General features: G+C 38.4%; 1 protein-coding gene and 1 pseudogene across 19 annotated transcripts; one reads left to right on the forward strand and one right to left on the reverse strand.

Moving 5' to 3' along the window:
• Positions 1–447: 447 nt before the first annotated feature.
• LOC137733728 (ATP-dependent Clp protease ATP-binding subunit CLPT1, chloroplastic) lies at positions 448–5781 on the reverse strand. 19 transcript variants are annotated; one of them, XM_088697235.1, is made up of 9 exons: positions 5423–5781; positions 5288–5323; positions 5079–5188; positions 2170–2349; positions 1866–1993; positions 1635–1790; positions 1336–1543; positions 1144–1194; positions 448–722 (listed from the first exon to the last, which is right to left on the reverse strand). In XM_088697235.1, exons 1-6 carry the CDS (start codon positions 5653–5655, stop codon positions 1758–1760), a joined length of 720 nt encoding a protein of 239 aa, XP_088553361.1. In that variant the 5' UTR covers positions 5656–5781; the 3' UTR covers positions 448–722; positions 1144–1194; positions 1336–1543; positions 1635–1757. The 19 variants fall into 19 exon arrangements, with proteins under 19 accessions (XP_088553361.1, XP_088553360.1, XP_088553359.1 ...); XM_088697234.1 differs by having other exon boundaries at positions 448–1194; XM_088697233.1 differs by having other exon boundaries at positions 1144–1543.
• A 2413-nt stretch (positions 5782–8194) lies between these two features.
• On the forward strand, positions 8195–9178 carry LOC137733478 (pentatricopeptide repeat-containing protein At3g25210, mitochondrial pseudogene; annotated as a pseudogene).
• Positions 9179–12858: the final 3680 nt, after the last annotated feature.

Raw genomic sequence — 12858 nt, forward strand, 5'->3', positions numbered from 1 at the left:
CAGGCACTCATCAGTCATCATCATCCACGTCACCCAACTAATCCTAATCCTAATTCAGGTGTGTCGTGTGAATAAAAAAAATATAAATGTCTGAATGAATCGTTTGCATGCACATCCATTATGTCTGACTTTGGTAATGCAAGAAAGCAAGAAGCACGTGCATAATATAATTTACGCCTCTCTATGACACGACAAGAGACGTAGTAGGCTAGTAGCTAATCCATGCCTTCACTCACTTGTTTAATTTTCTTCATTGTTTTCGTAAAAGAGAAATGCTAAGGAAGCTTTCATAATTTATTTAATTTGATAGCCAAAAACAAAAACGTGTGCAAGACCTAAAAAAGCTGATGAAACTTTGTTCTCTCGAGTAATTACTTTTGTGTTTCACCCCGTAAAATTAGTCAGAACTCACAAGCTACACAAACACACACACACCACAACTTGGTATTTAGCAAAAGCAATTTCTCTCTTTCACGCCTTGACATTCATAATTGGCGATTCAATTTAACGGTTTTGCTTCCTTCATCATACATGTATAATGTGTTCCCATGAACTGGCACAAAATCTGTTATTTTGTATTGTTAAAACGAAGGTGCATTCCTGGGTGCATAAACAGCTCCAGATCCACCGCAGGCACCTAACAAACTCCAGTCCACTGCAGATTTACACCTCAGTTTTATCAAGACACTCAACATTCCTCAATGACTTCTGCTATAAATTCCCTGCAATCACATATTCAAAGTGAGTCATTAGTTAATTCTACAATCTACAGGCCTTGCTCTTTTAGCTTTTCAAAATTGATACAATGTAAAAGTTATCCCGGTGACAGAGAAAGTAAACCCCACTCCGCATGGTCCATCCCATCTTAAGAATAGTCCATGCCAAATGCGAGGCCGGATATTTTGCGAGGAATTCCACAGGCAGACAATTTCATTGTCTTGTTTTAGACTAGAGTAAATAAGATTTCGTCTCAACTTAAGGCTGCACTGGATGGACTCATGGATGATGACACAACGCAACGCCTTGCCCTTCCTATGGCAATTTTTAGATGCTCTGGAGTACTGAATAGTCCGGATGCTTTACCGTTAAATCTGGACTTATATATTTTTAAACAAAGATAGTTAAAACTTAAAACATCCGAACCTCTTAAGCTTATGCACTTTGAATGAGCTGTTTCTTCAACCGACTTGGCACCTGCCACAGATCTCAAACCACATAATACAAGGATACATGGCGCCGCAAAGTAATTGAAGTATAAATCCATACCTCGAAAATCATTGTACAAGTTCGACGAACGTTTCTTGATCTAAGTAATTGAAGTATAAACATCCATACCTCGAAAATCATTGTACAAGTTCAATGAACGGTTCTTGATCTCATAATACAATGGAAGTGTGAAAACAAGCAGATAGGATGTTGGAAAGCGGCTGAATGCTTTAGCAAGGCAAGGTAAAAGGTAATGAAAGAGAAACAAGTGAATCAATTTTCTTTACTTTCTTGCAACCCCTGCGGTAGTAAGAGTCAACTAGGCGACATGTTATTGCTGCATGGAATTTTTGAATTCCATGAATTACGTAAACAACAAATACAAAATTTATATCAAAGAGCATTCATTTGTGAATCCTGAAACACACCATATGCAGAGGAACTTCCTCAATAAAAGCACCAGGAAGCAATATCTTTTGGAGGCTGTGTAGGAGGATGTTTGACAGCAAGCGATTGTTTGAAAAAGATAAAAAAAAAGCATTTTTGCCTCCTTATTTAAAGGTGCGATCATAATCCTTATCCATCTGTATGAAACAGTAGCCATATTAGTAGTCGTTAAACAAAAACTACTCAAGAAGAAAATCCAGCTTAAAACTTACAGATTTGGAAAGCTCTGTAGCTTTATCATCATCAAAACCTAGGGACGCCAAGATCTTGTAACCTGCTGACTCTTTTTCAGACCAAATCCCAAGAAGCAGATGAGTTACTGTTATTTCCCCATTTTCTCCTGCATCAGAGAAGACAATCTCAATAAACAGTGAGGATGAAAATGCACTAGCCAACCAAACAATTATGCATGTTCAGCGTACATGCCTAGATGGGAATGGTGGAAACTGATGACAATCCTAGATTTCGAACTACAAAATCACCATCATTAGATTTTCTGAACCTAAATTTACAAACCTGATTTTAGTTTTTGATCAAAAGCCCAATCAAGGGCTCTCTGGGCTGGTTCAGTTAATGGAGGATGCTCAGGGCTGAAATAGTACATGTCTGATTTTCCAAGTAAATTTACAGTTTCATCTCGAACCTTGAAGAGTGTAATTCCATTGGCTCTAAGAAACTTTGCAGCTAGGCTTGTTCCTGAAGTCAAAAGTAATATATCTGAATAACATGAACACGAAAAACAAAAACATTAAAAAAACATTGACATAGAGGCAAAGGCACATGGAAGCCACTGAAGGAGCTGCCAGGTTTGTCTTAAGCATGGTAAGATTCTTGAAGTAAGCAACTTATGATTCAGTGAACCAAAGCTCATCCAGATAATTTTATTTGTTACAAGATCAGAGTAGAAATAAGACTAAGAATGGTACGAAAAGACAATCTCTTGTTTGGTACTCTACTTGAACCCAACTTTTTAAAATCAAGAACAATTTTCAAGTTTTAGGCCTTAAAAACTTGTTTGATAGGACTATTTTCAAAAACTGAACTCAAGACTAACTAAAAAATATAGTCTATTCTCTAAAAACATAAAAGGTGAGTTTTTAGAGTTTTTAAACTTAAAACTCACTCCTTTCTTTTCTCTCCCTCCTTCCCTATCACTCCAAATCTCTCTCTTTTCTTCGTTCTCTTTCCTCTTTTTTTTTTGTTTTTACCTTTTTCGTCTCTCCTCCAATCCGCTCTCTTCATTCTCTCACTCCTCTTCCTCTCTATCTCGTCTGATCCTCTCCCTTCTTTCTCTTTCCTTCAATCATCTCTTACTTTCTTTCCTCCTCTCTCCTCTTTCTCCCTCTCCTGCAACCCGCTCTTTTTAGATCTCTTTGTCTAGTTTAAGTCGTAAGATTTAAAATTTTTAAATCGCAAACCAATCAAGTTTTTGAGTCTTAAAGAAAATTGTTTTCAAGAAATGTTCTTAAGAAATGTTTTGGAGAAATGATAAAAAATATCAAATAGGATTAGTTTTTTATTTAAAAATGAGCAAGCTTTCCACTCTTGGTTTTGATAAAGATAACAAGAACCATAATAAAGACTTCAAAAATACAACTTTTCAAATAGAGAAATGATAAAATACACACCCTTTATCTCCTCATACACAATCTGTTTAATCATTTTTGTTGCTTCAGTGTAATTTATTCAATATGATGGTTAGAAACAAAGGGGGGTGTGTGGAAGGCTAAATGACAGAAAAAATGTATTGTTTCATCTATAGTTTTTCCATAAACCCAAGATGCAGCAGCATCAAATCAAAAAATCATGATGACAAGTTCAAAGCCATTCATACTTCTCGAAATGCCAAGTGCAGACACACTTTCTCTTAGCACAGAACCGTTTGTAATCTACAAAAGGATCCATTTCTACGCAGGCAGGGCAATTACTAGCGTTTAAACATTTCATAAACAAAAAAACAATAAAAGAAATAGGGTTAATCTCAGTTTACTACCTCAAAGTTTCATGGTTTTCAACATTTGGTACATAAAGTTTTTTTCATCCCAAAGTATATCTCAAGTCTTAATTTTTGGATAATCTCATACATCCGTTAAGTTGACTATTAAATCAATCATTAACTGATGACGTGGCACCCATGTGGACAATGATTGGGTGCCATATGTCATTAAGGCCCACGTGGAAATTTTAAATTTAAAAAACTAAAAAATAAAATAAAATTGAACCTTACACTTCCTAGTCTCAACTCTTCAACTACTTCAAGGCTTTCAACCAAATACAAATTGGATTCTACAGAATGGTGCTAAACCGTGGATGGAAGAATTCATTGCCCTTTCGAAAAGTATGTCTCTACAATGTAGACAGAGAAATCACATAGAGATGCGGCCAGAAATTTGGGGATGAATGTGAAGGCCATCTCCTCCTCTCCTCCTCTCCTCTCTTCTTCAAGATCTCCCCCTCCGATACAAATAAAATAAAATAAATCCGATTCCAGACTTCCTTGGAAACCTGCTCACAGAGGAAGAGTTCAATCCGCCCTCCTTCACTCCCCAACCCCCTTCTCCCTTCTCTCCTCTGCAACCCACCCAAACCTCCTCTCCTACTCACCCCCCACTCCCAATCCCCTTCGCTGCAACGGAATCCACCTGAACAGCGGTGTACCTGGATCTGGATATAATCAGAGGGCCGAGAGCCACCACAAGAGGGATTACTATTGCCGTAGGGACTGCAATGACCGATTCGTCGAAGCTCGAGTGGGAGTGAGTCGGCAGATTTGAGAGCAAGGTTGGAGATTACGGAGGAGAAATCGGGCGGAGGAGGATCAAGTCGAAGATCAGGCCGCCCCTGTCACGCCTCTGAGACAAATCGGGCGGAGGAGGGAGACCGAGTTGGCGAAGACAGAGGAGGAAGAAGGGGTCTGAGCAATGGGGGATGGTTAAAATTAAGGTTTAGGTTTAGTTTTGAGAATTGTTATGGACACTCCAAAAATTTCGTTTTGCACTCCAAACGTTCTATAATTAGAAAGAAAAAATACCCTTATGAGAAGGGATGAGATTTTTGGAGTGCTAATAACAATTCTCTTAATTTTAAATTTTTTAAATTTAAAATTAATTTTCTAATTTTTTTAATTTTTAATTTTTAGTTTTTAATTTTTAAATTTCCACATGGGCCATTAATCACGAGGCACCAATCATTGTCCACATAAACGCCACGTCACTAGTTAATGGCTGACTTAATAATCAACTTAAATTAACAGATGCATTAGACTATCCGAAAATTAAGGCTTAAGGTATGACTCTGAGATGAAAAAAACTTGATGTATCAAATGTTAAAAACTACGAAATTGGATAGTAAACTGAAATTAACCCAAAAAAATAACACGAAAGCACAAATACAGATGAGATTTAGCTCGCAAGAAGCTGACTAACCCTCAACCAAAATCCCCATGAGAAGTGCTTCGGTCCCTGTATTGGGATATTTAAGCTTCCTTGCTTCCAATTCAGCCATAGCAAACGACTTTATCGCTCTGGCGGACCATCTAAACACCAAAATTCAATGAATATCTCACATTCAAATTCACATGGACACATATAGGCACGCACAAAAATGCAATCAAAATGAAATAAATATAACTCACTTGGAGCTCTTCCCAGTAGAAATCCTGTCGGGCTTCCTGCAAAACAATCAGATCAGTACAGTACAACTCAGATGGGCCGGGCTTTAATCTAGGTACAATTAAAATACCATCACTTGGAAGAAGAAGAAGACTTACGCTGTTGGGAGGCTGAAGAGGACGGTGGCGATGGCCGTCCGATGCTTGGAAGCCATGTGCTTTACATTCGGAATTCGAATAGAAAGCCTTGCGCCGAGAAATGTTGTCAGGTTATAGTGGGGAACGTGGCAGGGAAGGGAGGGAGAAGAGAAGGCGCATCGGTTTCTGTGGGGTTGAGAGGTAGAGAAGGGTGAGATTGGGAGAGCTGAGAGTGCGACAGAGGTGGATGCCATATTCTTCTGCTGCGGCTGCTGCGTGCCAAAGCAATTGCAATTATCAGAAACCCTAGCCTAGCATGAGAGTGTCTGCATCGATCTTAACGGCTCAAAACAATTCGATGAGATCGTGTTTTCAATTTCTATACAGCGACATATCGTGTATTTCTAATTGTGTTTTCAGTTTCTATACAGCGACATGTCGTGTAGGGTTTTTAATTTCTAATTTTAATGACGTAGATCACTATATTTATTATTGTTAAATTAGTTTAAATTTTAAGATATGTCTAATAAATAGATATAAATTTCAAAATTTAAACTTATTCAATAATAATAAGTGGAGTTATAAAAAGGCCATAGCCCAACCTTATCTTTTGGATTGTGGGCTAGCTTGGTTAGGATCTAACCGGCCTATTTTTTTTTTTTTAAACAAACGATATTTCTATACTAAGATCATCTTCAACTCTTGAAATAAAGTTTAAAATTTTAAGCCAGAAAATTTTAAGCTATAATTACAAAACTGTTTTTCTCCTCCAACCCTTATGGCTTAAAATGTTAGCCCGAGATTATTAAATAATGATTTTAGCCTAACTTTTTTTTTTCGGTTACTTTTTTTGAAAATTAAATTTATGTAGATTATCCTAATTTATTTTTATGAACATTTCAATCTAAAAATATAATTCCGATAAGTAATAAAAAAAATTATACAAATACATAGGTATTTATAAAGTTTTAAGTTAAATTTGATTTAAATTATTTTAGACGTCAGATTTAATTTTGGGCCATCAAATCTTCTTTTAACCATTAGACTTGATCTCATTTGATCATAACCGTTAGATTATAAGTAAAAAAACAAAAAAATGTTTGAAATATAATAATTTGGTAGGTCCAAAATAATTTTAGCCAAGCTTAAATCATGGGGGGAATCTAGCCCAAAGATATACTTCCTCTCCAAGGCTTATTTTAGCCCAAGGGTTGGAGGTGGTTTAGGGGGGGTTTAAAGCTTATATTTTAAGTTTTATCCCATGAGTTGGAGATGGTCTAAGGGGGAGGGGTTAGGCTTAGCTTTATAATGGGTTCGCAATAATGTGGTTTAAATTCGCCTTTGGTGAGAATCGAATCCACGACATTTCACTTACAAATGAAGAGAAATATTACTAAACTTTAGTACTAAGTAGCAGGCCTCGCCCAATCTTAGATCTGATCTTTATTCGACCTGATTTTAAATGGGCAGGGCTAGACCTAGCATTTTAGGTCATGGGCTGACTCATAGGCCGAGTTTAGTCTTAACCCTTTCCTAGGCCTGATCAGATATGACCCAATATAATTTAAATACTTTGGAACTTTCTTTAAAATAATTAATTTGTAATACTTATTTATTTCATTTGATTGTCTATATTAACTTAACAAATACCTTAGTTCAAGGGAAGCTATGCTATGAAGTTGGTTAAGTATTTTTCATCAAAAATTAGTTTTGGTAGGCTAGTTTCATTAGTTTTCCTTAGTTCAAGGGTAATTGACAATTGATGAAAGTACAAGGTATAGGTTCAATCTTAACTATATTAATGGGAAAAAAAAAATTCTCAACTATATTACGTATTTTTTTAATTAAATGAAAATGATTAAAGGGCCAAAAATTGGGCCAGTTAGGTGGTTTGCTCGTAATGCCAAAATTTTTAACCCTATGAGCTGGGCCAGGGCCTTAGGCTATCTCCAATCGAAAGCTAGCCAAAGAGCTTATTTTAGCCCTTTGGCCCTCCAAAAAATTAATATTTTAATGAATAGTGTATGACCATATTTCTTACCATCTCCAACCAAGGGTCAAACGGCCATAGAGCTCGTTTTAGCCCTGTAAAAAAAAATCATCTCTAACCAAGGCCCAAACATATTATTTAAATTTAAAAACTAAAACAACTTAAATTAAATGCACATTTACCATCTCTAATAGGAAGCTTATATTTGGGGGTGGGAGAGGTTTAAGCAATCAAACATGCTTATAAAAGCAACATCCCCACATTAAGATTCAAATTTTTAAATTTTTGGCCCAAAAAAAAAAAAAAAATTCAAAAATAACGGCTAGCTGATGATGTCAGCTAGCCGTTGAGATTCAAATTTTGTTAGCTCGACCGGTTGGCCCTTTGGCCATTTTTTGTCCAGTGGGGCCCACGAACCATTTCGCCTGGCCCTCAGTTGGAGACGGTTTTTGGGCTATTTTTAGCCCTCTGGCCAAAGGGTCAACTGGTCGGCCCAAATTAGCCAGCCAGCCGGGCTGAAATTCAAATTGCAACTGCTAGCTGCTGACGTCAGCTAGCCGTTATTTTTAATTTTTTTATTTATTTATTCAATTTTTACAGTTTTTTTTTAATTTTTTTTTTTTACAAAATTTGTAAATATCAATTTACTACCCTCAAGTTCCGTGGTTGTCAACATTTGGTACATGAAGTTTTTTTCCGTCCCAGAGTCATACATAAAGTGTTAATTTCGGGACAGTCTCATACATCCGTTAGTCAAACTGTTAACTCTGCCGTTAACTGATGATGTGGCGCCTATGTAGACAATGACTGGATGCCACGTGTCATTAAAAGGTCCACGTGGAATTAAAATTTCAAAAAATAATTAACTAAATATTAAAAAAAATTAAAAAAACTAAACTAAACTAAAAAACCAAAAAAACCCACCCACACCCAAATCTTCCCCATCGACCGTTCCCCCACTAGCTGGGATTAAGAACTTGAAGAAAAAGAAGAAGAAGAAGAAGGTTTGGGGAGAGAGAGAGACTGTTGGGGGGGGGGGGGGGGCGAAAGGGAGTCCCGACTCGACCGTGACATCCACTCCACCAATGTTCACTATCATCCACACCCACCTCTCCCTTATCGCCATGTACATCCTCACCCTTCATTTTTGTCCTCCCACCCATCACTCTATCTCAACCACCGCCTCATGTCCTTCTCACTCACTGAACACCATACCCCTCCAAACCCCCTCCGAACCCGAACCCCACTAGAAAAACAATTTGAGACGTGGGTCCAAAAGCTTAAACCTGGGTTAAGGCGGCTCGAAGTGAACTACGCCCTGAAAGCCCAATTGGACCTGGATCTCGCAGTCGACATTTTTCGATGAACCGCCCAGCAGCGGAACTACAAGCACAACCACGCCACCTACCTCATCATGATCAAAATCTTGCTCGACGGCAGATGTTACCCCACGCCGAAACCGTAGTCGAAGAGGTAATTGTTGGGCCTGTGAAATTAGCATGCCCCTTTACAATACCATGATTCGATTTTGATGCCAAAGAAAGCTGTTTTTCAATCGTGCTTTTAATATTTATAAGAAAATGTTGAATTCTGAGAATTGCAAACCAAATCTTGAAACTTATGCATTGTTACTGAACTCGTTGCTTAGGAGGTTTAATAACATGCATGTTTTCTATGTGTACTTGCGCGCCGTGCGGTCTTTATTGAAGGGATTGAGGGGCTGGGTTTTTGGGGAGCTTGGTGGTAGGGGTGGGTATCAAGGAAGGGGGAAGGGTGTCGGTGGGTGAAGGGTGGAGGGGATGGAGGGGTGTCGGGTTTTGGGAAAGACGATTCGGGTTTTGTCTTTTTTTTTTCTTTTTTTTTTTTTAACTTTTCTTTAAATAGTTTTTTTTTTTTTTAATTTCCACGTGGACCCCTTAATGACACGTGGCATCCATTCATTGTCCACATAGGCGCCGCATCATCAGTTAACAGTTTGACTAACAGATGTACGAGACTGTCCCAAAATTAACACTTTAGGTTTGACTCTGGGACGAAAAAAACTTTATGTACCAAATGTTGAAAACCACGAAACTTGAGGGTAGTAAACTGATATTTACCCTTTTAAAAATTTCGTTAAAATATTAATTTCTTAGAGGGCCAGATTGAGCCCTCTGGCCAGCCTTCGGTTGGAGATGGTCTTAGTAGCTTCTTTCTTGAGAGTGAAAGAGTTGCACTAGAACGAGCCATCTCCAACCGAGAGCTCGTTTTAGCCCTCTGGCCCTCTAAGATATTAATATTTTAATGAATAGTACATGGTCATATTTGCCTCCATCTCCAATCGAGGGCCAAAGGGCCATATGGCTCGTTTTAGCCCTGTCACAAAAAACCGTCTCCAACTAAGGGCCAAACATAATTTATTATTTAAAACCTACAACTTAAATTCAAATCCAACGGCTAAGTGATGTCAGTTAGCCGTTGGATTTGAATTTTTTTTTTTTGCTATAAATAGGTGGAGCATTGACTAAGTCGCCTGAATAGCATAAATGATATTATTAGGAAGGATTCGTCACTCACCCTGAAACATGATCGATGGTCGTCTAGGCCGACTGAATGTCACAAATTTACCCTACAACCAACATAAGCATGGTGCCTGGATAGCCAATCCATTCCCAAGATGACATCGAACTCCATAAGTTTGAAAGGAATTAAATTAGTCTCCATGAGTTCCCCTTCAACTATGACCAGGTAATCCCTATACTTCCACCGTGTAAAAAAAAGATCTTCAGCTGGCATTTGTATAAGCATATCGAAACTGAGCGGTTAAGGTTGCGAGTTTAAAACCCCTGCAAATGATAGAGATACAAACGAATAAGTGGCACCCAGAGCAATCAGAACTCTAGCCCAATTATCACACACAAGTAACGTACCCGTAATTACTCTCGGGTCCTGCTCCGCCTCTTGCTGAGTCATGGCATTGATACGTCCATGAACCTAATGTCCCGCTCCACTGTTATGGCCGCCTCGAGTCTTAGGACCTTAGTTGTTACAGCCTGCTCTGTTCCCTTGAGTACAGCTGCCTGAAGCTGCTCCGAACTGATATGGATGTCGCTGGGCAGAACACTAGGTACTCTAGCTACCACTGCCATCATAGTTCTGAGTACTACCATAACCTTGAGTATTACTGCTCCCACTATAACTAGTATTCGGGTTATTACTCCCACCATAACCCAAACTATCAACATAATTAGTAGATGAAGGTGAAGTACCGTAATCTCGGGCTATATGTCCAATGTTGCCACACCTGTAACACAATTCGGTCTAGCTGCACCTAAATCAAAATGGATGAATGATCGCATCCCCGACTCACTGCATCGGCCGTCACTAAATGATCCCGAACCCTGACCCTGTCGCTTAAAAGAATAAAAGTGTTTAGGGTCAAAAAGGTTAAAAAAGGTAGAAGGCTCCCTCATGCTCCAGGATAGGAAATTACGATCCCTCTGATTATGATTCTAAGGGCAATTCTGACTTCGAGGCTGGTTCTGACTTTGAGGCTGATCTTTGTTAAGATTGTCTCATCTCGTCTGCTTGATCCTCAAGGCCATCTCAATCATTTCCTAATAAGACCTATGCCTCTGTGATGCCAGAAGCTCGCGATAATCCGGGTGTATAGCAATCAGCAGCTAAATCATCATCTCCCGTTGGTTCTCATAGGTTCCCTCATGATGTCTCCACAGGCGCTAGAAAATGCTATTAAACTCTTTAATGCTCAGATCGCCCTGGCGAAACTCCAGGAACTCTTATCGCTTTCTCAGCTAATAATTGGGCTAAAAAAGTATGCACTGAAGAGTTTCCTGAATGTGGCCCAAGTCATCAAGGAACCAGGTGGACGACAACCATTCGCTGACTTCCACCAAAACCTCGCGTCCCCTTGAAGAAAGTAACCAGCGGTATTTGCCCATTCAGACGCTGGGCATTTCATGCTTTCTAGAGTATCCTCCATTTTCTCCAACCAATCCTCAGCCTCCTGACAGGCTCTAACTACCCTAAAATCCGTAACACCGTGGCTACGAGCAATCCCCATGTATGTACGACTTGGCCTGCGACTACGAGGAAAAGCATTCTGTAATGCGAAGGTTAACTGCTGAATTTATCCTATTATACCAAAACGAGGTCGTCGAGGTACATTCCCACCAGGATGGTCTATAATTTTGATAAGAAACAAACAAGATTTAGAAAGACGAAAGATCTTGGATCCAAGAAAGTTTATGATTACCAAATATAATGAAGTTCTAAGTATGCTCTGATACCAAACTGACACACCCTAATCCTGATGTTCGAAGGACATCGGGATGGCCACGTGCTGGCCAACACCCGCGGGTGACGAAAGCCATTTAATGAATACATATGCTGAGAACATGTAAAACATGCGTATAAATTTCATTCGAACTACAAGATAATATACTAATATTCAACTGCCAACAATGATAAAGATAGTGATAATGCATGACATGTTCATAGTATACAACTAATTCAAAGTACACGTGGAAGATAAAATAAAGAGGTGCTATTGCAATAGAAGTCAAAGCAGAGATGATGACACGATATCACTGGTAAGGGAAAGCCCCGTAGTATGGGTCGTAATCCTCATTCCTATGTCCTAAGGGGGCGCAAAACAAACATGAGTAGACGAAGTTGATATATATATATATATATATAATATTGAAATAGTTATCAACATACTAACCCCCAAAGTTTTATGAAAACTAATAGCATAATATGTGATAGGTTTTTCCAAAAACCCTAGCATGCCATAAAACATTTCATAAAACACATGTCATATATAGTGTGCTAACTAGTGGTATCAGTATCGCCCGAAGGCATATAGAACTCTTCCTTCAAAACACTTCCTTCATAAGTATCAATCGCTCGTAGGCTTCTACAGCACCCAACTTGAATGTCAAAATAAGTATCATTGCCTGAAGGCTCCTACAACACCCAACCCAAAGGTCAATATAAGTATCATCACCCGAATGCAGAACAATGACCACTAGATACGCACAAAACCATTGAATATACTTTTTCCAAACATAGGTACATATATCTTAAAAGCATCTTCATAGCATATAGTCATCGATCATATATACTATAAAGAAGTGTAAAAACATGTTCATAAGCAGTATATAGTCATCCATCATATATACTACGAAGAACATAATTTCGATAGAATATGGTATTCCAAAATATTCGCAGTAAAGCATGATATATCATAAGTGTAGATCTAATTTACTCATAAAATATAACCACTAAATCATGCTTTTCATGTATGCATTTCTACTATTAAAACATGCATTGTAGAAAGGGTCCACTCACAGATACTCCGTCGTCGTAGAGCCGTACGAAATTGGAATGACATAATCGCCACTAATAATTGCACCTAAGCACATAAAGGGTACAATTAACAAAACTCTATTCAAATGATTGAATT

The sequence above is a fragment of the Pyrus communis genome, chromosome 7 (assembly GCF_041283825.1).
Source record: "Pyrus communis isolate YQ-2024b chromosome 7, ASM4128382v1, whole genome shotgun sequence".
Classification (NCBI taxonomy): Eukaryota; Viridiplantae; Streptophyta; class Magnoliopsida; order Rosales; family Rosaceae; genus Pyrus; species Pyrus communis.